The sequence below is a fragment of the Lachancea lanzarotensis genome, scaffold LALA0S15, assembly GCF_000938715.1.
Source record: "Lachancea lanzarotensis genome assembly LALA0, scaffold LALA0S15, whole genome shotgun sequence".
In the NCBI taxonomy this organism is placed as follows: Eukaryota; Fungi; Ascomycota; class Saccharomycetes; order Saccharomycetales; family Saccharomycetaceae; genus Lachancea; species Lachancea lanzarotensis.
Genome location: NW_019212893.1, coordinates 137,045 through 154,727, shown reverse-complemented (window position 1 = coordinate 154,727; position 17,683 = coordinate 137,045). Strand labels below are relative to the sequence as shown.

General features: G+C 45.0%; 11 protein-coding genes across 11 annotated transcripts, besides 3 other annotated features; 4 read left to right on the top strand and 7 right to left on the bottom strand.

The window, feature by feature from the left end:
• Positions 1 to 267: 267 nt before the first annotated feature.
• On the top strand, positions 268 to 1,176 carry NIT2 (LALA0S15e01882g1_1; the record flags this gene model as incomplete). The annotated part of the gene is made up of 1 exon (XM_022771265.1): positions 268 to 1,176. One exon carries the CDS (start codon positions 268 to 270, stop codon positions 1,174 to 1,176), a length of 909 nt encoding a protein of 302 aa, XP_022631183.1.
• Positions 1,177 to 1,228: 52 nt separating this feature from the next.
• Positions 1,229 to 2,428, bottom strand: GCD14 (LALA0S15e01860g1_1; the record flags this gene model as incomplete). The annotated part of the gene is made up of 1 exon (XM_022771254.1): positions 1,229 to 2,428. The coding sequence occupies one exon, from the start codon at positions 2,426 to 2,428 to the stop codon at positions 1,229 to 1,231; it is 1,200 nt and encodes a 399-aa protein (XP_022631182.1).
• Positions 2,429 to 2,748: 320 nt separating this feature from the next.
• LSM1 (LALA0S15e01838g1_1) lies at positions 2,749 to 3,243 on the bottom strand (the record flags this gene model as incomplete). The annotated part of the gene is made up of 1 exon (XM_022771243.1): positions 2,749 to 3,243. The coding sequence occupies one exon, from the start codon at positions 3,241 to 3,243 to the stop codon at positions 2,749 to 2,751; it is 495 nt and encodes a 164-aa protein (XP_022631181.1).
• A 508-nt stretch (positions 3,244 to 3,751) lies between these two features.
• On the top strand, positions 3,752 to 4,138 carry FMP46 (LALA0S15e01816g1_1; the record flags this gene model as incomplete). The annotated part of the gene is made up of 1 exon (XM_022771232.1): positions 3,752 to 4,138. One exon carries the CDS (start codon positions 3,752 to 3,754, stop codon positions 4,136 to 4,138), a length of 387 nt encoding a protein of 128 aa, XP_022631180.1.
• Positions 4,139 to 4,241: 103 nt separating this feature from the next.
• On the bottom strand, positions 4,242 to 5,612 carry MTC1 (LALA0S15e01794g1_1; the record flags this gene model as incomplete). Its single annotated transcript, XM_022771221.1, has 1 exon — positions 4,242 to 5,612. One exon carries the CDS (start codon positions 5,610 to 5,612, stop codon positions 4,242 to 4,244), a length of 1,371 nt encoding a protein of 456 aa, XP_022631179.1.
• A 779-nt stretch (positions 5,613 to 6,391) lies between these two features.
• On the top strand, positions 6,392 to 6,865 carry ALB1 (LALA0S15e01772g1_1; the record flags this gene model as incomplete). The annotated part of the gene is made up of 1 exon (XM_022771210.1): positions 6,392 to 6,865. One exon carries the CDS (start codon positions 6,392 to 6,394, stop codon positions 6,863 to 6,865), a length of 474 nt encoding a protein of 157 aa, XP_022631178.1.
• Positions 6,866 to 6,971: 106 nt separating this feature from the next.
• RPE1 (LALA0S15e01750g1_1) lies at positions 6,972 to 7,682 on the bottom strand (the record flags this gene model as incomplete). The annotated part of the gene is made up of 1 exon (XM_022771199.1): positions 6,972 to 7,682. The coding sequence occupies one exon, from the start codon at positions 7,680 to 7,682 to the stop codon at positions 6,972 to 6,974; it is 711 nt and encodes a 236-aa protein (XP_022631177.1).
• Positions 7,683 to 7,772: 90 nt separating this feature from the next.
• Positions 7,773 to 7,790: a repeat region (TIR of the Rover hAT DNA transposon).
• Positions 7,773 to 8,229: a mobile genetic element (non-autonomous copy of Rover hAT-like DNA transposon).
• Positions 8,212 to 8,229: a repeat region (TIR of the Rover hAT DNA transposon).
• A 563-nt stretch (positions 8,230 to 8,792) lies between these two features.
• On the top strand, positions 8,793 to 10,538 carry LALA0_S15e01684g (LALA0S15e01684g1_1; the record flags this gene model as incomplete). The annotated part of the gene is made up of 1 exon (XM_022771188.1): positions 8,793 to 10,538. The coding sequence occupies one exon, from the start codon at positions 8,793 to 8,795 to the stop codon at positions 10,536 to 10,538; it is 1,746 nt and encodes a 581-aa protein (XP_022631176.1).
• A 225-nt stretch (positions 10,539 to 10,763) lies between these two features.
• LALA0_S15e01662g (LALA0S15e01662g1_1) lies at positions 10,764 to 11,666 on the bottom strand (the record flags this gene model as incomplete). The annotated part of the gene is made up of 1 exon (XM_022771177.1): positions 10,764 to 11,666. One exon carries the CDS (start codon positions 11,664 to 11,666, stop codon positions 10,764 to 10,766), a length of 903 nt encoding a protein of 300 aa, XP_022631175.1.
• A 1,880-nt stretch (positions 11,667 to 13,546) lies between these two features.
• Positions 13,547 to 14,443, bottom strand: LALA0_S15e01640g (LALA0S15e01640g1_1; the record flags this gene model as incomplete). Its single annotated transcript, XM_022771166.1, has 1 exon — positions 13,547 to 14,443. The coding sequence occupies one exon, from the start codon at positions 14,441 to 14,443 to the stop codon at positions 13,547 to 13,549; it is 897 nt and encodes a 298-aa protein (XP_022631174.1).
• Positions 14,444 to 15,496: 1,053 nt separating this feature from the next.
• LALA0_S15e01618g (LALA0S15e01618g1_1) lies at positions 15,497 to 16,396 on the bottom strand (the record flags this gene model as incomplete). The annotated part of the gene is made up of 1 exon (XM_022771154.1): positions 15,497 to 16,396. One exon carries the CDS (start codon positions 16,394 to 16,396, stop codon positions 15,497 to 15,499), a length of 900 nt encoding a protein of 299 aa, XP_022631173.1.
• Between the last annotated feature and the right edge of the window lie 1,287 nt (positions 16,397 to 17,683).

Genomic DNA, 17,683 nt, shown 5'->3' with positions numbered 1-17,683 from the left:
AAGGACGTCTTTGGATAGATGACGACCGCTGTCACATGACCTCGAGACAAGCTCATTTAATCAGCACATCTATCTATATCACAGTCATAAATAACCGGTCAGTGATAAAGGGAAACTGATGCCAAGAGATCTTCAAGCCTCCAACATTCAGTCCGGAAACTATACCTTGGGTTCTTGAATTTTTCTAATTGTCTTACTGTTGTTTCTTTTCAAAATATAAAAACCGTTAGTTATCACCTTAAAGACGATCGTACTTCTTCGGCTACAATGAATAGAATTGCCATTGGTCAAATATGTTCATCTAGTTCTTTGACACATAATCTGAAAACCATTAGCAAGCTGATCGACTCAGCATTGATGCAAGATGCCAAAATCATTTTTTTCCCCGAAGCCTCAGATTACATCTCAAGATCGGCTACACACTCCAAAAAACTGGCATCCCAGTCGCCAGAGTTTGTGGAAAACTTATGCAGAACAATTCCAAGTCTCTGCGACAAATACGGCAAGAAAATAGACGTCTCAATTGGAGTTCACTTGCCAGCCATTCAGCTCGATGAAAAGAGGCCCGATGACAGGGTCAGAAACTGCTTGCTCTATATCAACCATAAGGGCGAAATTGTTCAGACGTACCAAAAGCTGCATCTGTTTGACGTGGATGTTCCAAATGGACCGGTACTAAAGGAAAGTGAATCTGTGCAACCTGGCTCCAAAGTCCCGGCTGTTTTAGACACGCCAGTAGGCAAACTTGGACCGGCCCTTTGCTTTGACATGCGCTTTCCTGAACTATCGCTAAAGCTACGTTCTAACGGAGCTGAACTGCTTTGCTTCCCAAGCGCGTTCACAGTCAAAACTGGAGAAGCCCATTGGGAACTCCTCGCAAGGGCCAGAGCCCTTGACACACAGTGCTACGTTGTAATGCCTGCGCAACAAGGAGAGCATCAAGTTAATCTCGATCTCGAACCCGGTGCTACGGATGATTCGTCTGTCAAAAGAATCTCTTGGGGACACTCAATGATCATTGATCCCTGGGGCCAAAAGATTGCCGAAGCTGATCCACAGGGCGAGGACGTCCAATTGGTACTTGCAGATTTGGACTTTGCTGCCCTCCGTAAAACTCGTACAAACATGCCCTTGTGGGAACAACGGAGACGGGATGTGTTCGGAGACTACGTTTAAGAAAACATGTTCTTTTTACTTTATTTGTTATTTTTTGTTAGATACGACAGAATCACGGCTTGCCTTTCTTGTTTTCGCCTTTCGTCGGTATCGGGGTTTTCGCGGCGTTCTCTCGTTCTTGATCGGTGATTTTGGTTACGAGAGTCTCGTCGCGGGTCTTTTCGACGATTTTTGAAGCGAACGTGAGATAAGAAGTGTGCGACTTTATTTCAGATTCCACTTTCGAAACTTCTTTCCATTTGAATCCCGTATCACCTTCTTTGACCCGAGAACCTTTCCCAAACGGATTGTACTCCGTTTTTGGCGTTTCTGGTCTTTCTTCGTATGGTTCTTCTTGGTCGCTGATCAATTTGTTGAACATACGTTTCCTTCTTTCGAGACCAATTTGTTTGCGCTCTCTCACGTCCCGCAATCTCTGCAGAGCATGATCCAGGTGGCGAACCATCTGTCTGCGCGACTCGTACTGTTTTCCTTGAATTTCCACCATTTCTATATCGACCCAACCGTGTTTTTCTAGCATCTCCACAGTCTTGTCCACTTGCTCTATACATGGAGAAAAGCAGCATACAGACACTTTCGAATCTTGAGAGATAACCTCCTCCAGATGTGGGATGGCGGTCCAAGGAGCTGGTAGATCAAGAAATACCACATTAGCGTCAATCTTGGCAGGGCTAACTCCATCGTCAGATTGCAAATTCTCGAAAAATGTGGTTGTATCATTTTTCCCAATGGCAAATCCGTCTTGGCACACATCGCGATGCGTTATGGCCAAATTCCCGTCTCGCAGAAGACCGTGGTCCTCGAATTCCTGTTTGGCCTGTCCGTATCTGACCTCGTGAAATTCATATGAAAACACGAACCCTGCAGAGCGAGCAAACGCATGTGTGAAAGAACCAGATCCGGTTCCAGCTTCTATGACTCTCGAGTGCGGACTGCATTGCAAGCGCTGCATGATGTACGAAGAATCTGGAGTGTACACGATTTGTGTTCTATGCGGCAGCGATAGCGTCCACAACTCCGGCGTAGGTTGCAGAACATGAATGAACCCAAATTTGTTGGAACCACGGGTTCTTACTGCAATTTGTGACCCAAATGGTTTACCAATCATGTCATCGTGCGGAAACGACCCATATCTGGTGTTAAAAGTGGCCCCTGGGGTGATTCTTACAGGTTTTATATTATCTCTTGAGATCCAAGCTAGAGCCAAGTCTCCGGCCTGGATCAGGTCTTTATATTCAGAGAATTGAGACATTCTACTTGCCGAGATCAGTGCGATGAGCTAGCATCTCTATTTCCATCGGTAGTAGATCTTCTAAAATTTTGTCTAGATGTGTGAAAAATATCGAATTTCAGAGCGAAAGCGACAAGAAGCGATAGCATTTACGACGAGCTACTAGAGATGCCCATTGAAAGTTGATATCCAAACATCATTCCCGCTGATTTTAGGGCCTTCCAAGCTCATCTTGGGATTGAGACATAGAAACCGTCATTTGTTTCTTGGTTCTTGTGTATGATTCCTGCTTTTTTGTTCTTTTTGGGACTATATATATGCTACAGATAGACCGTCAATCCTCAATATATATCAGATTTGTGGAATTCGTAGATAAGACCATGCTGGGCCATGAGCTTGCCCTTTTTGCTCTCAGAGGCGAACCTGGCCTCGTCCTGGGCTTTCTTCACCGCCAACGCCTGGCCGAACGGGATTTGTTGCATTTGACTCAACGGCTGGTCCTCACGATCTATGTCCACCTCCCCAAGCATTACCACGTTTTCTCCACGCACCATGAAGACGCCGCGGTCGCATTCTGCGTATTGGTTCTGTTTGGCCACATATATCCTTTCCACGCAATGCTGGAGTATTAAATTGGCATATTGGTCGAAAGTTCTGAGCACGCCGAAGAGCATGCGTCCATCCCTAAGCAGCACAAAGATTTTGCGGTCGACGGAACCCACAATCGCCGCCGTTGTGGTGAAATTGTATTGGTCCAAGTACAGGTCTGCTTCTCCTTCGGACATCTTGGAAGACGAACCGCTCGTCGTGGGCGGATTATTCCTCCCCTCGGACATTGTATGTTGTTTTTCTGTGAAACAATCTATCCAATTGTAGCAAGAATCTTATATTTGGTCACCAACTAGACCTACTGTGTGCAGTTTTCTTTTCCTGTCGCCGATGCTTTGAATAACTTTTGACATGATGTGTATTGGAAAATCTTCTGAAATTGTATTCGCAGTAGTGTCGTCAACGATGATAAACTCTCAAATCTTTGAAGTAAACATCTTCAACAATAGGAGTGTTTGATAAATTTCCAAGTACATAGATATTCGACAATCTGGTCAAATCCAGATGTTCGCTTTGCATCTGTGAATGCTATAGCGGGCTTTTAGTTTGTATTGGCTTACTGTAGGTTTAATTACTGAAACTAAACCAACGATGACTGGGGTCATTTTAGACGATTAAGTAAATTAATACGCTTTAAATCCCTTATTGGCCTTTAAGTGGTAGTACTACTACTACTACTACTACACACCATAGCTTGAGACTTAGAAAGTAGATAATTCTTCAGTATTCCTAACCATGTCTCTATTCAGAACCTTACAAAGCCGGCCTCGAATCATCACCTTGTTCACGCACGATGTGGCAAGCAAGCCTAGCACACTAATAATGCAGCAATTGCGTGCAGGATCATCGGATAAATACGAAATCGAGGTTCACACGAAATTCCCAACTTTGGACCAGCTCAAATACATGAACGGTATTAATAGCGCTGCTCTACAGGCTCAGGTGCCAAATCTGAGCACTCTACTGCTTAAAGATACCACTTACGAAACGTTCAATAAGGATCTCAAAAAATGCGTATCACTCAAATCGTGGAATTCGTCGTCCTCGCTGTGGGTAGATTGGGAAAAACAGAAACTGGGTAATGATGCAAGTAGTATCAAATCAGCGCTTGAAAGTGTCTAATCACATGAGAACCTAAGTAATATATCGTGAAATTGCACCCGCCCTGAGATAATATCACGAATCCACTCTTTCTCTCTTGCTTTGTGAATAGGCCCAATATAATCTAAAACCCCATGCGATCAATCACGTAGTTTTGAGCCACGATCCCAAAGGAAAGGCTCAACCCATCTTCCACCCATTCTTTGACCCACTCGCTTGCATCCACGTCCTCAGTGATCTCGGCGGACTCTGGACGCTCTCCGACATCTTTCTTGGTTTCTCTGTCTTGAATAGCATCCTGTTTGCTTTTCAGCTCCGAGGTCCCCTCGAGCCATTCCGCCCATCTCTGCGGAAAGCCCTGGGACCGTGTGATGGAAGTGAAATCGTTCCTGATGTCTTTCAGAACAATGGTGAAGGCGAAATTTCCCGGGCTGGTGGGATCAGTAGTGCTGATTTCCGGAGCCTTGGCCTTTTGAGGTACCGCTATTGGCAGAATTGATATAAACACGTCTGAAATGGACTGTTCTTGGGTGGGTTCGTCTTCCACGTCCTCGGTCTCGGTACGTTGTTTCGCAAGTTCCTCTTTAGCCTTGTTGAAAAGTTTGATAGCATGGTTAAGGTTCGCAAAGGCTAATTTTTCTCCATCGGCAACTTTGCCAACGAACATATTCAGATGTCTCTTGCCGTCTTGAGTGGATTCTTGGCTTTCGGATGGGTGATCCCATTCGTCGACGAAAATCCTTACACCACCCTGGACCTGGGAGCTCAGTACAGAATCGAATTGCTGCTCCACATGGTACGACAAAAGCGGGTAGTTAATCAAGCTGTGTACGAGATGGATCCTCAATACCTCGTCCGTCTCACCCACTACGATCCGGCTCAAATTTCTTGCCAGCGTAGAGATTGTCGCCGAATTGATTTTGGACGCTAGTGAGGTTGTTTGCAACCGTGAACTGATGCCTTGCTGCTCATGAGCAAGTCGATCTTTGAGGTGAGTAGCCTGCTCTGCAGTTTTGCTGAAAAAGCTGTTCACAGTAGCAGAACCGGACGACGACCACCAATTGGAGATCGAGGTAATTGGGTCGTGCAGTTCTTCCTCAATGGTTTCATTTGCTTTAGTCTCAGACTCGATTTCGTCGTTCTCAGCCTGTGTAGTAACAGCTTCAGCTGGAGACCTCTGGGTAGTCGTACGTGGCTCTGTATCATTCTTCACGTCTTCCGAAGTGCTGTTGTTGGATTGTATGGTCTCCGGACCACTTGACTTGTTCTTGGCTAAAGTTGCCTCTTCCTTGCCAGCTGGCTTTTCTCTTTTCAGGCCAAGATTGCTTTGTTCGAGTTCGTCCAGGAAATCCAAGATCTCAGTATCATTTTTGGGGTCTTGAGACTTTGTCTTTGTCTCCTTCTTTGTGCTGCTGGCATCCTTTTTCTTTCGTTCGGGAAGCGAATCTAAAAAGTCCAGTACATCATCGGCTTCGGTAGAATTACGTCCACTCATTTGGTTGGTAAATGGGATCTAAGGCTTTTGATGAAAGACGTCCCAAGGTGTATCAAATAAGACAACTTGTATCCACATATAGACCTTAAAAAAGTGTTGATGTCACGTCAGACGGTGGTGCGTCTGTCAAATAACAACAGAGTTTCGAAACCTTTACAGCTCTTGACCATTGCCTAAGTTTTACATTTGACTCAAACGTCACCTTTGAATTTTCATTTCGGGTCGCTTGGGATATTATTCCTGTCAAGAGAAGCTTGTCAACATTAGCATGATAATTTATGTCGTGAGAGTAATCTCGGTGTTTGTCACTTAAACTGTAACTCAATCGAATGTGTGTTCGGGGCATGTAATCAAAGTCGGCAAATTTTCCAAGGCTCACACTTACCAAAGAGGTGGGAACTTTGGAAAGAAAAAAAAAACAGCGTCACCAACGTGAGTATTACCGTTTTTCAGAGAATTCGAATTTCTCTTCATTGAAGCAATTCACAAAACCGTTTAAACAACATTGACATCAGAGCTAAAAATTTTAGCCATAGCTTCAACGAGAAACCATGAACGTCCTTATTCGACTTCTTAAGTTGTTCATTACTGGCAGTGACAGCCTACCTTTATAGTGATAGAAGAGGCCAGGAATTCACGTGGTTTGCACGCATTGAAAATTTTATGGCACTGACTTCTACAATTCTTGGTCAAGCTCATCTCATCGCATCTCATCGCATCTCATCTGCAAGCGACCCAGATAACAGAAACCTATTTGAAAGGGCCCACCCACGTCACAAATGCCATCCAAGAACTCTATCAACAGGCCCAAACAGCAGATCAACCTTAACCGGAAAGTGCACTCGCTAGCTAAAAAGAGAGATGCCATGGATCGTGCCGGTCTTTTGAAGCCTGCTCGGTCATCTGAAGAGTCCAAGTCAGGATTGGCAAAGTCCATTCCCGTTGAGCTCTACAGAGGCGGAAAGCTCTCAGCTGGGCCTCTTACAACCAAGACGCTCTCGAAGAAAAGGGCCAAAAAGATAGAAAGAAATATAAAATACGCTGAGCAAAGAAAACTTCTAGTGGACGTTCAGAAAAAAGCCGACGATAGCATGGATTTGGACCTGGACAGCAAAAAACAAACGGTCGCTCCAAAAAGTCAGCTCGAAAGGGTGAAGGCTGCACTATTCAAGGCCGTGGAAGACACCTCGAGCAGCGGCTTGGTTTTGGACGCCGGTGCCGGTACCACCCTAGGAGGGCCTTTTTTCCCATGAAGTTTGACGGAACCTTGGGGGTTTACTTGTTTATTTTTATAAGTATATGGGTAAAGTTTGTACATTAAAGAAATCAAAACGGCACACGTCGTTTCGCTCCAATTTTCTAAGTTAGCAGGTTTTTCTCTTCCAGGTTCTCTGCCACTTCCGACTTCAAAAACGAGATGACTTCAGTGGGGTTTTCAGCCGTGAACACGCTGGTTCCGGCAACAATGACGTTCGCTCCGGCCTTTGCGGCGTGTGGAATGGTGTCTTTCCCCAACCCGCCATCCACTTGAATGTCCAATTGAGGAAACTTATTTCTCAAAGCTTCGACTTTGGGCATCATGTCAATCATAAACTTTTGGCCACCAAATCCGGGTTCCACGGTCATAACCAAAGCCATGTCCAAATGGGGTCCCAATTCGAAGAGAACATCAACCGGTGTGCCGGGCTTGATTGCACAAGCTGCTCTAATATTGTGAGATTTGATCAATTTGACCAAGGCAAGGGGATCTTTGGTAGCTTCATAGTGAAAGGTAAACTGATCAGCACCACATTTCGCGAAATCAGCAACCCACTTTTCGGGAGACTCAACCATCATGTGGCAGTCGAAAAATGCCTTTGGCTTTGATGAACTAGTGTCATCTACTCTGGGGACTGCTTTCCGTAAACTAGCTACAATGGGTTGTCCTAGCGTGATATTAGGGACAAAGTGGCCGTCCATGACATCAATATGAAGCCAATCGGCACCAGCGTTGATGACCTTATGACAACCACATTCCAAGTTTGCGAAATCAGATGCGAGGATACTGGGGGCTACAATAGGCCTAACCATGACAATGAACTGCGACGTTTTTCGAAGCTACGGTAACAGGCAGAACGAATGTCACTACCGGTGCTTAAGGTTATATATATGCGTTGGAAACAGAGCTGTATTTCGGGTACCAGTTCAGGCTGGGTAACCCCCATTAAAGAAACCCACTTAGTATTCGATCGCGCTGTCACGTTGATTCGTCTATTACTCGAGTGAAAATAATACGCGACCCACCAGCAACCCGCATCCTTTGCATTAGATACCCTTTCAAGAANCATCCTTTGCATTAGATACCCTTTCAAGAATCGAAACGCGTAAAGAAAAATCCTGGCGTCAAAAATCTAAATATTTAACGTACATTGTTTAGGTCAAATTTGCTAAAGCCTCAAGCTGCTCATCCGTGATCCATCTGAATCACGCATACGAGATATCCGGAAATGAGTTGTAAACATTAATTTATGTACCCCCCGCCTACTCGATGCGTATACAGCTACTACCCGTTTACTACCCGCTTTTGGACATCCGGGTAGCGATTTTGTAATCCGGGTCAACCCGAAATACAGCTCTGTTCTCCGGGATAATGTTGTACCCACAAGACTCATGCCTCGGGGAATATCGAGATAGACTAAGCTCGAACGCCGAATCACTGAGAATTGAATCTTGCCATCAAGTGGATTTGAATTCTTGAACCAAGGTTATTAGGAATGTTTCTTTCCGAAACTTCTCGTGTGCAAGGTGACAAGCACAATTAAACAGAGTATGCTGAAATCCAAAAAAAATCTCGGACACTCTATTTCACACAATTAAAGAATTGTGACAAACATGTAAGACACACTAAAGTCGCTTTCCTACAAAGCACTAATCGACACCTGTGGGTACCTTTAAGATGCCCGAATGTCCCTTGAGACATTTTCATATTTACTGCGCCGATTCGACTTGTTTTGTTAAAAATAGATTGCGCGATGAACATGACATGAAAAAAGTCCGGTCAAAACCGTACGAAACGCATGATTATAAACTAACGGCTATGGCCCTTTTCTCGAGGAACAGAGTCTGAACATGACCAAGTACTAGCCTCTTTTGGTCCTCTGGTGAACTCCGATCCCGTTGTTAGTTAATCTGAAAAGCCGCATGCCTTCGCTTTCCACAATCATGTTGCGTGGCAAGCGATATCGAAGACTGTGTTTGTTGGCGCTCTTTTTTTTGTCAGCCTTCATCCTGAGTTCATTTCGTTTAACCCAGCTCTCAAATGGGCGGTCTAACGTTGTACTGCAATCCCTCTTCGAAAAACAGCGGGAAGAAAACGCTAGTGGTTCGAAAATTAGTGAAGATAAGTGCAATGAATATTTCAGATCTCTCGCTTCACTCGATAGTGGATGGGACATACGAAGCTTCGGACACAAGCACACATCCTACTTCTCCAGAAGACATGTACAGGAGTCTGTGCGTCACATGAGGGTGTTCGGTCAGTGCTTCATCCAAAACTCCTCGCCAAACGGGGATCCCAACCTTAAAGAGGTCGAAAATAAGCTGTTTCCATTATTTACCCTCGTATTTCCAACTTTTACAAGATGGGACGGACTGATAGTCGAGGGCTTCCCATGGGCAGATGAGGCCACTAGCATTGAGCGGCCAGCGGTTTCCCATGAACTGTTTTGGAGACAAATCACGGACAAAATGAATGGCCGGGGAATAGTGATGAGTGTAGGAGAAGGCGGTGGGGTTTCTGAAGCCAAACGGCTACTCAGGGTACTGCGGGCACTTCAAAATAATCTACCCATTCAAATTGTGCATAAAGGAGACCTCTCAGACATTTCGGTGCAGGGGCTTGTCAAAGCCGGAAGAGATCCAACCAGAATTGAAGTGGCTGATACTAGCTACGAACTAGGACATCCCCAGGAGATTTGGTTTGTGGATGCTGAGAAGTCGGTGAAACCCGAATTTGCACACCTATTCACAAGGTACTCCAATAAGTGGATCGCCTCATTGTTCAATTCCTTCGAGGAGATGATTTTCCTGGACACAGATGCAGTGCTGTTTGAGAAGCCCAGCTCTTTTTTCACTATCGATGGCTACCAAGAAACGGGCGCTTTTTTCTTCAGAGACCGGCTTATTGACGAATATATCAACCGCGGCGATTTGAACTACTACAAGAAGTTATTGCCGTCCAAAATTGAAGCTCACGTATTTAACCTCGAAACCGGTGAAGATATGATGAGGCAGAACGATGTCTTCCAGTTTCGTTTCAAGCATGTAGTGGAAGCCGGTGTGTTTATTTTGAAGAGACGAACTCATATGCCTGGTCTTCTCATTTCTACCGCCCTGAACCTGTGGAAGGAAACAAATGAAGTCTTTCATGGGGATAAAGAGCTTTTTTGGCTAGGCCAGTCTATCGCTGGTACCAGCCGATATCAATTCAATAAGAATCCAGCGGGTGCCCTAGGTTCCTTGACAAGGAACAAAGAGAAAAATATCACATATACATGCTCGGCACAGCCGGGTCATTTCGATGAAAATCATAAACTTCTTTGGCTGAATGGTGGTGCAAGGTACTGCAAATGGCAATCATGGGATTATGACCTCTCGAAACATAAGTCGCTCAGAAAATCTTACAAATCGGCCAAAAACCTAAGAAAGCTTTATGCATCGCCGATAGAGGCGAATGGGGCAATCATTCCAGCTAGGTCAAATCTGTCGCTGCTCCAAAAACTGCTAGGAACGAAGAGCGGTTTTCAGAAGTGCGAGGAGATGGGTTGTGCTGGCTACCTTTGGTGTGCATACAGTCGCGCCGATCATTCCGCTGGATTGACTTTAGAATTCTCACAGGAGGAGAACAATTATTTCAAATTCATTGTCAACGTGTGGAATTCGGAATAAGACTGTAAATCAAGATCCAGGGTTCGCTTCGATAACGATGAAGCGCTAGCATATTTTCGGGGTCATTCGAAAAAGATGGGGTAGCATTGTGATTCCGTCCACACATTATCAAGATGCTTTTAACACAAATAAAGGAAAGCTCACGACGATCATATAAATAACTTGAGAATTTTCTTACAAAGGTCATAAACGCTGCGCCAGGACGCAGCTCATTGTGGAACTACACTATTTAGTCGCGAACCCATAGTTGGCGCGGATATCATCGAGCAGACCGATTTCCTTGGGTTGCCAACCAAGTTGTTCTTGAGTTATCTTACTTGACACTGGCCCACCACCGGAAAAAAAGGCAGCGAGGCCCTTGAAATGCTCAGCCGCTTTATCGCCTTCTACTGATACCACAGGAACTTTTAAGAGCTGGCCAATAGCTCCGGCGATGTCTTTGGTCTTCACACCTTCTTCAGCAACAGCGTGGTAAGACGTACCTGCGTGACCCTTTTCCAACGCCAATCTGAACACAACGCCAGCATCAAACCGTGATACTGCGGCCCACAAATTCGCTCCGTCGTTGATATAGGACTTTTTAGTGCCACTGGCAATCTTGACTAAAGCTGTGATGAAGTTGGGATCCCCTCCACCGTGCACACTTGGTGGGAGTCTGACGGAAGTAGCACGGACACCCTTGTTTTCGTGGCTCAACACAATGTCTTCGGTTTCAGAGCGTATGGCACCAGGCCCAACAGCGTGTTTTGGGGAAGTTTCAGTGCCCAAAGTCCCTGGTGGGAAAACCAAGGCCACCGCGGTTTGCACGTAGGGCTTATTAGTGCCTTTCAAGGCATCCAACATTGCGAGGGTTGCCTTTCGATCAATAAGAGAGACCTCTTCGAATCTGCTGAAATCCTGGATGAAACCCAAATGTACCACACCATCAGATGCAGCTGCTGTTCTTTTGAGAACATCCAAATCTTTGAGGCTGCCTTTGACGATTTCTATATGAGGGTCCAGCTGCTTAATTTTTTGTTCAGCCTTAGCGGAACGGGCCAAGGCCACTACTTTATGACCTGCCTTCAACAACTCTGGAACCACTGCCCCACCAACAAAGCCTGATGCTCCTGTGACAAACACTTTCATTATCTATTTATATGCGGGTCAATCAACTATATCAACGAACTAAATCCACTGACTACTGCTCGAGTAATTCTTGAGATGGTACAACTCTGCTTGCGAGTAGCCGACCATCCATGTACAGAAAGTGGTCTTTATATAATGAAATGTTACTATTAGCAATGCCGTTGTCCTAATTTTTCTCCGTGCAGTGTCCATCTCAAAGCATTCCATATCGTTCAGTGACTGCGTCGTTCTTGCTAGTTGTGTAACTCCGGTGATTTTGCCAAGAAAATTATATGCACTATATTGAACTATATGCACTGCACTATATCTTAATGCAGCCGTTCCCGAACAAAGGCGCCATCGCTTAGAAGATCGGGAAAAGAACAGTAAAGCATTACCACATCACTTCGGAGCATACAAGAGAATAAAGCTCTCAGCAATGATGCTGGCGTCTGCTCACACCATTATCGTTTGATTACAGGGACACCACAGGCCGTGTGCGGTTTGTAATGGTATGCTGCGCTTATTTGTTCGCTTGTTGTTAGAAATCACTGAATCTATCAACAATTTGACAGCGCGGCCTCCGTTGAAGGCTTCCGTCCACATAACCACATTCGGTGTCGGAATGGAATTGCTGAAAACAAAATTGTTGCCATGAAAATACCTCTCACGTAGTCTGTAGTAAGCTTTCGCTTGAAGTTACGCTAGCTAGAAGCTAATAATCAGGAAAGGCATTGAATCAAGGTATTACCATTTAGGAGCAGTTCTCAATAGACATTTTTCAATTTAGAAAAAGTACTTGCTGAGTCAATTGCTTCACCACGGGAGCTGTTAAAATCTGATTGATGTAAGTCTAATATAAATTATTGAGATGATGATGCTTAACCAAACTTACTGAAAGTTGCCTCGTTGATGCGGTCTGCCGTTGAGAGTTTGAGTTTCCAACATGATTACATCAAGTGCTTGCTGGACAGGCTGATCATTCTTACGTCGGTGGCGTTGTACTGATCTCTCATAATTTCCTTGTTCTATTTCGTACTTTGTTCAATTACAATATTCCGACTTTTCAAAACGGTGCATTGTAGAAATTGAAGGATAGCAAGGGCAAATCACGACATCACCGTCTGCAAAATGTCTTCAAAGTGTTTCCCTGGCATCCAACTACACTGACGGTCAGAGCGCCTCAATTCGTTCTCTAAACTACTTTTATCTTGGAGGTTATCCAACGGTCAAAATATTCTTCCAGTGTTTAGAGTTAAGTGCAGTACTTTCTTGTGTATCTCAAAAATTGATTGATATCTGTTCCATCTCGCGCATAATTATCAGAGATCGCACCGCGTCCTCTTTGTACAAGAGCATCCCCTGACCTTGCAAATGAAATCCGTTTTCCAGTTTTATAGACATACTGCTCGGCGCTTGAAATCAGTACGCGCTACCAGCTGGTACCTTGAATGGTTCTTGAAGTCTTAACGTGGAAAGACAATTCCACTACGACTCTGCGTAAATATGGTTTGTGAAACGAATTGTGGCATTTGTGGTAGCACTTTGCTAGAGGCAAATCTGTGCGGTACGAAATACATCTAGAGATAACCAAACTGGAAGAGAAACCCCCTCGAATGATGCTTGCCACTTCCCTTTCAATTGCTGCAAGGCGTTCAGGAATGCCATATGGCGTCATGTAAATTATCGATTTAGTCGCTGATATCGACTAATCTTCTTGGAAGTTGGAATCCGATACAGAAAAGTAAAACTGTGAGGTGGCGTATCGAAGGAAAGAATCGAGGTAATTCATAAACTTTGGCCGAATATACAGTCGACGATACATAAACAAACTATAGAAACAAAACCCTGTTTTGGGTGCCATGCCGCACCCCATCCAAATCTGGGATACCTCGAGCTGCTCAAGCACCATAGTTAGTGAGGATATCGTCAAGAAGACTGATTTCCGTAGGTTGCCAACCAAGTTGTTCCCGAGTAATTTTACTTGATACTTGTCCACCATGGGAGTAGAAGAAAGCGAATCCTCCAAATTGCTCAGATGCCTTGGTGCCTTCAATTGACACTACGGGTACTTTCAAAAGCTGGCCAATAGTTCCAGCAATATCTTTGGTCTTGACGCCTTCTTCGGCAACAGCATGGTAAGCTGAACCAGCGTGGCCCTTTTCCAATACCAGCTTAAAGAGACGACCAGCGTCCAAGCGGGCCACGGCGGGCCACACGTTTGCACCGGCATCGATATAGCCGGATTTGCCGGTTCCACCGGCGATCTTAACCAGAGTGGTAATAAAGTTGGGATCCCCCTTACCGTGAACACTTGGTGGAAGCCTGACGGATGTAGCACGGACACCCTTGTCTTTGTAGCTCAACACGATGTCTTCAGTATCTGAACGCAAGGTGCCCGCGCCACTGGTGTGTTTAACGCCAGTTTCAATTCCCAGGGTTCCAGGCGCAAATACCAAACACACCGAGGTTTGCACGTAGGGCTTATTGGTGCCCTTCAAAGCGTCCAACATCGCTACAGTTGCTTTCCGATCGATCAAACAGCTTTCTTCGTATTTGCTGAAATCGTGGATAAAGCCCAAATGAATCACACCATCAGATGCAGCAGCCGCTTTTTCCAGGACGTCCAGATCTTGTATGGTGCCCTTGACGATTTCGATACCGGAGCCCAACTTATTGATCTTTAGAGCTGCCTCATCTGAACGGGCGAGGGCCACCACTTTGTGACCTGCCTTTAATAACTCAGGAACCACGGCTGTACCAACGAAGCCTGATGCGCCTGTAACGAACACTTTCATTGTCTCAAGTGCGTAAAATGTGCCAAAAAACCGTATAATCTCTTGAGTACTGTGTGAGAAATCTTCGAGATGTTCCTATTCTACATGCAATAAACGGTTAATAAACTTCAAAAGCTACGCTTTATATACAAAAAATCACTTTCACTAGCGATCAGTTCTTACTACGAAGGGCATCTCCGTGTAGCGTCCGTGGATGTTCAATTGACGAAGTTATCGTTACTAATCGTTGCTTAAATAGCTGTCTAACCAGGATTATTATATCAAATGTAACTTGCATGCAGCCATCTTTAATACAACCGTTCCCGAACCAAGAGCGACGGTGGCTTCAGAACTCCGAACATCAGTTGTCAACATTGCAACGTTAGAACAAACCTCCAGATTAGAAATGAACTCGGTGCTAACTTCTGCTCGCAATGTCGTTCGGAAATAAAAGGGAACTAAAGATTTGTAAGATTGGTAATGCTCACCGGAGTTTCCAAAGATAGGATCAGGGCTCAGGTTGGAAGGGAAGATGACATTTCAGTATTTGTCAAGACCTGGACTGACCTTTGTGGGATCCTGGAGACTCCGAGGTACCAATAGCAGACGACTGTGCGATTGAGTTAAAGAAAGGCCACCTTGAATTACCAAGATGCGGTCTTGCTCCACTTCGATTCGTTCAAATTCACTACTAGACTTCGAGTGACAATTGACACTTTGACAGTCCGATTAGAAGTACGTCCCCAAACTCTGTTTCGATGCATATTTCAATGATTTTGATGAATCAATGATCCCGACATCGTACTCAAGGAGTTCTCAGTAAACTCTAGAAGCGACTTCCAAAATTGTCAAGAAATCGAATGGCGCCCTTAGTGATGCAGGCTATATTAACAAATGTCTCTTCAAACTAAATTACACAGTCTGAATTGCTGCATAACGTTGGGAATACGCTGCGAGAAACTGACTTGACATATCAGGAAAGACATAAGATGAATGATGAACAATGAGGACCGTCATACGCATAGTTCGGATGCTTCCACATTCCAGCCAAACAACTGTATGTGATAGCGCTTTTCAAATTGTCTCATAGTTTTTAACAATGTCGTCTACCAGATCGAGTTCCTTTGGCTCCCAGCCAAGTTCCTCACGAGTAAGTTTGCTGGAGACTGGTGCATGGAGACCGAATAAAGTAGCCAGGAAACCAAAATGCTCAGGCGCCTTTGCGGCTTCAATTGGCTCCGTAGGGACTACCAAAAGCTGGCCAATGGCTCCAGCGATATCTTTGGTTTCCACACCTTGTTCGCCCACTGCGTGGTAAGCTTTTCCGGTGCGTCCTTTTTCCAATGCCAATTTGTATACACGGCCAGCGTCCCACCTGGAGACTGCAGGCCACACGTTGGCACCGTCGCCGATGAAAGCGGATTTACCACTGTTCTTGGCCACGTTGATGAACGTAGCCATGAAGCCCTTGTCGCTTTTCCCATGGACGGTGGGAGGCAATCTAACGGCAAGAGCACGGACGCCCTTGTCCTTGTAGCTCAACACAATATCCTCAGTCTGTGCACGTAGAGCGCCCATCCCGCTAGTCAGTTTTTCACTAGTCTCAGTCGCCACAGTTCCTGGGGGCAACATCAGTGTTCCCGAAGTCTGGACGTAGGGCTTATTGGTGCCCTTAATTGCGTCCAGCATAGTGACTGTAGCCTCCCGATCGATCAAACAGCTTTCTTCAAACTTGCTGAAATCATGGATAAAGCCCAAATGGATCACACCGTCGGATCTGGCTGCAGTCTCTTTGAGAACTTCCAGGTCCTGGAGGCCACCTATGACGATCTCTATGTCAGAGCTCAGTTTCTTAATCTTCTGTTCTGCCTCATCTGAGCGGGCCAACGCTACTACTTGATGCCCCGATTTTAACAACTCTGGAATAACTGCTCCAGCAACAAAACCTGATGCTCCTGTCACAAACACTTTCATCATTCAAGGTGTGTAAAATGTGCTAAAAAACTGTGCACCCTTTTGACTACTATCTGAAGTAATCTAGTAATCTTCGAGGGATGGTCCCATTGTAACATGCCACATAACTATCATCCAGGTTCTTAGACGCCGCTTTATATACAAAACCTGTCGACATGAGCATTACTGCCAAGACTTTCGTTCGTTCAACGCCAAGTCTGTCTTTGACAAGTGTCCTTGAACGTTCCGCGGAAGGAATCTCGTCTATGAACATCACTTGAAAGCCCAAAATAAGTTTATTTTAACAAAGCTGCTTTTGCGTGATGATTTGTCCGCTACAGTTGTTCCGCTCCATCATGTAGCAATCCCGGGGAGAATACGGTGGTCGTATTATACATGAGAATGGACCTTTCAACACTACAATTCCGGCTACGAGTCGAGTACTAAAGCTTATGAAGAAAAAAATATTGTCATTCGTGAGTCAAAGGACGCTACGCTGTGAGGTTGAGGGGTGTGCATTAGGTTTATCAATCAGGTTACTGATGGGAACTCCGGCGTTGTCACTTGCTTTTACTGCATAGCCTGTCGTAAAATATCTTTTCAATGTGGCCCGTATCTAGTATATACGTAATCCTCCAGTAGCTAACAAGAAGACGTGTAGTTTGAAGCCTAAAGACGTAGACTTGACTTGGTAAGCAATCGCTTGCTACCGCGATATTTGCGCATTCGCTAAAGTTCAAGAGTCTAGAGACAACTATATATTTTGATGATTGGGCGCTGGTATAAGGCTCGATTAAAGGACAAAAATTTTTGGTCTTCAATAGAGATTGCTGCTTTCTTGACAGATGGCGATCGTGTTTTATAAGAGCCAAGCGCTGCTAAACGATGTTCGCTAGAAAATTGTGCGGCAATAAACGGCTTTTATGTTTCTAAGGCGCTCACCAGGTCCCCTACAAGGTGCTCCTTAGTATAGTGTACACCCAAACTAATTGCAGTCGTAGTGCGCATCGCAAACCAACCATAACCCCGTAGCCACGGATGCGTGTTTCGGCTGCGGGCAGACCTACCCGTGAAGTATCGACACAAACGCGAGAATAAACGCAAGAAACGTCTGGACACTAAGGTATGGTATTTCGACCGCAGGTCGATACACAAATGTGTTCTAAAAGTACATTCAATACCGAGATTGGAAGAGACTGATGACTCTTCTTTAATGGTCTCTGGTTCTAGCGACGGAAGGCCCGTTTTAGCATGATAAGTAGCATTACAAATGTTTGACTGAGATTAAGATGATATCAGATTTTATTT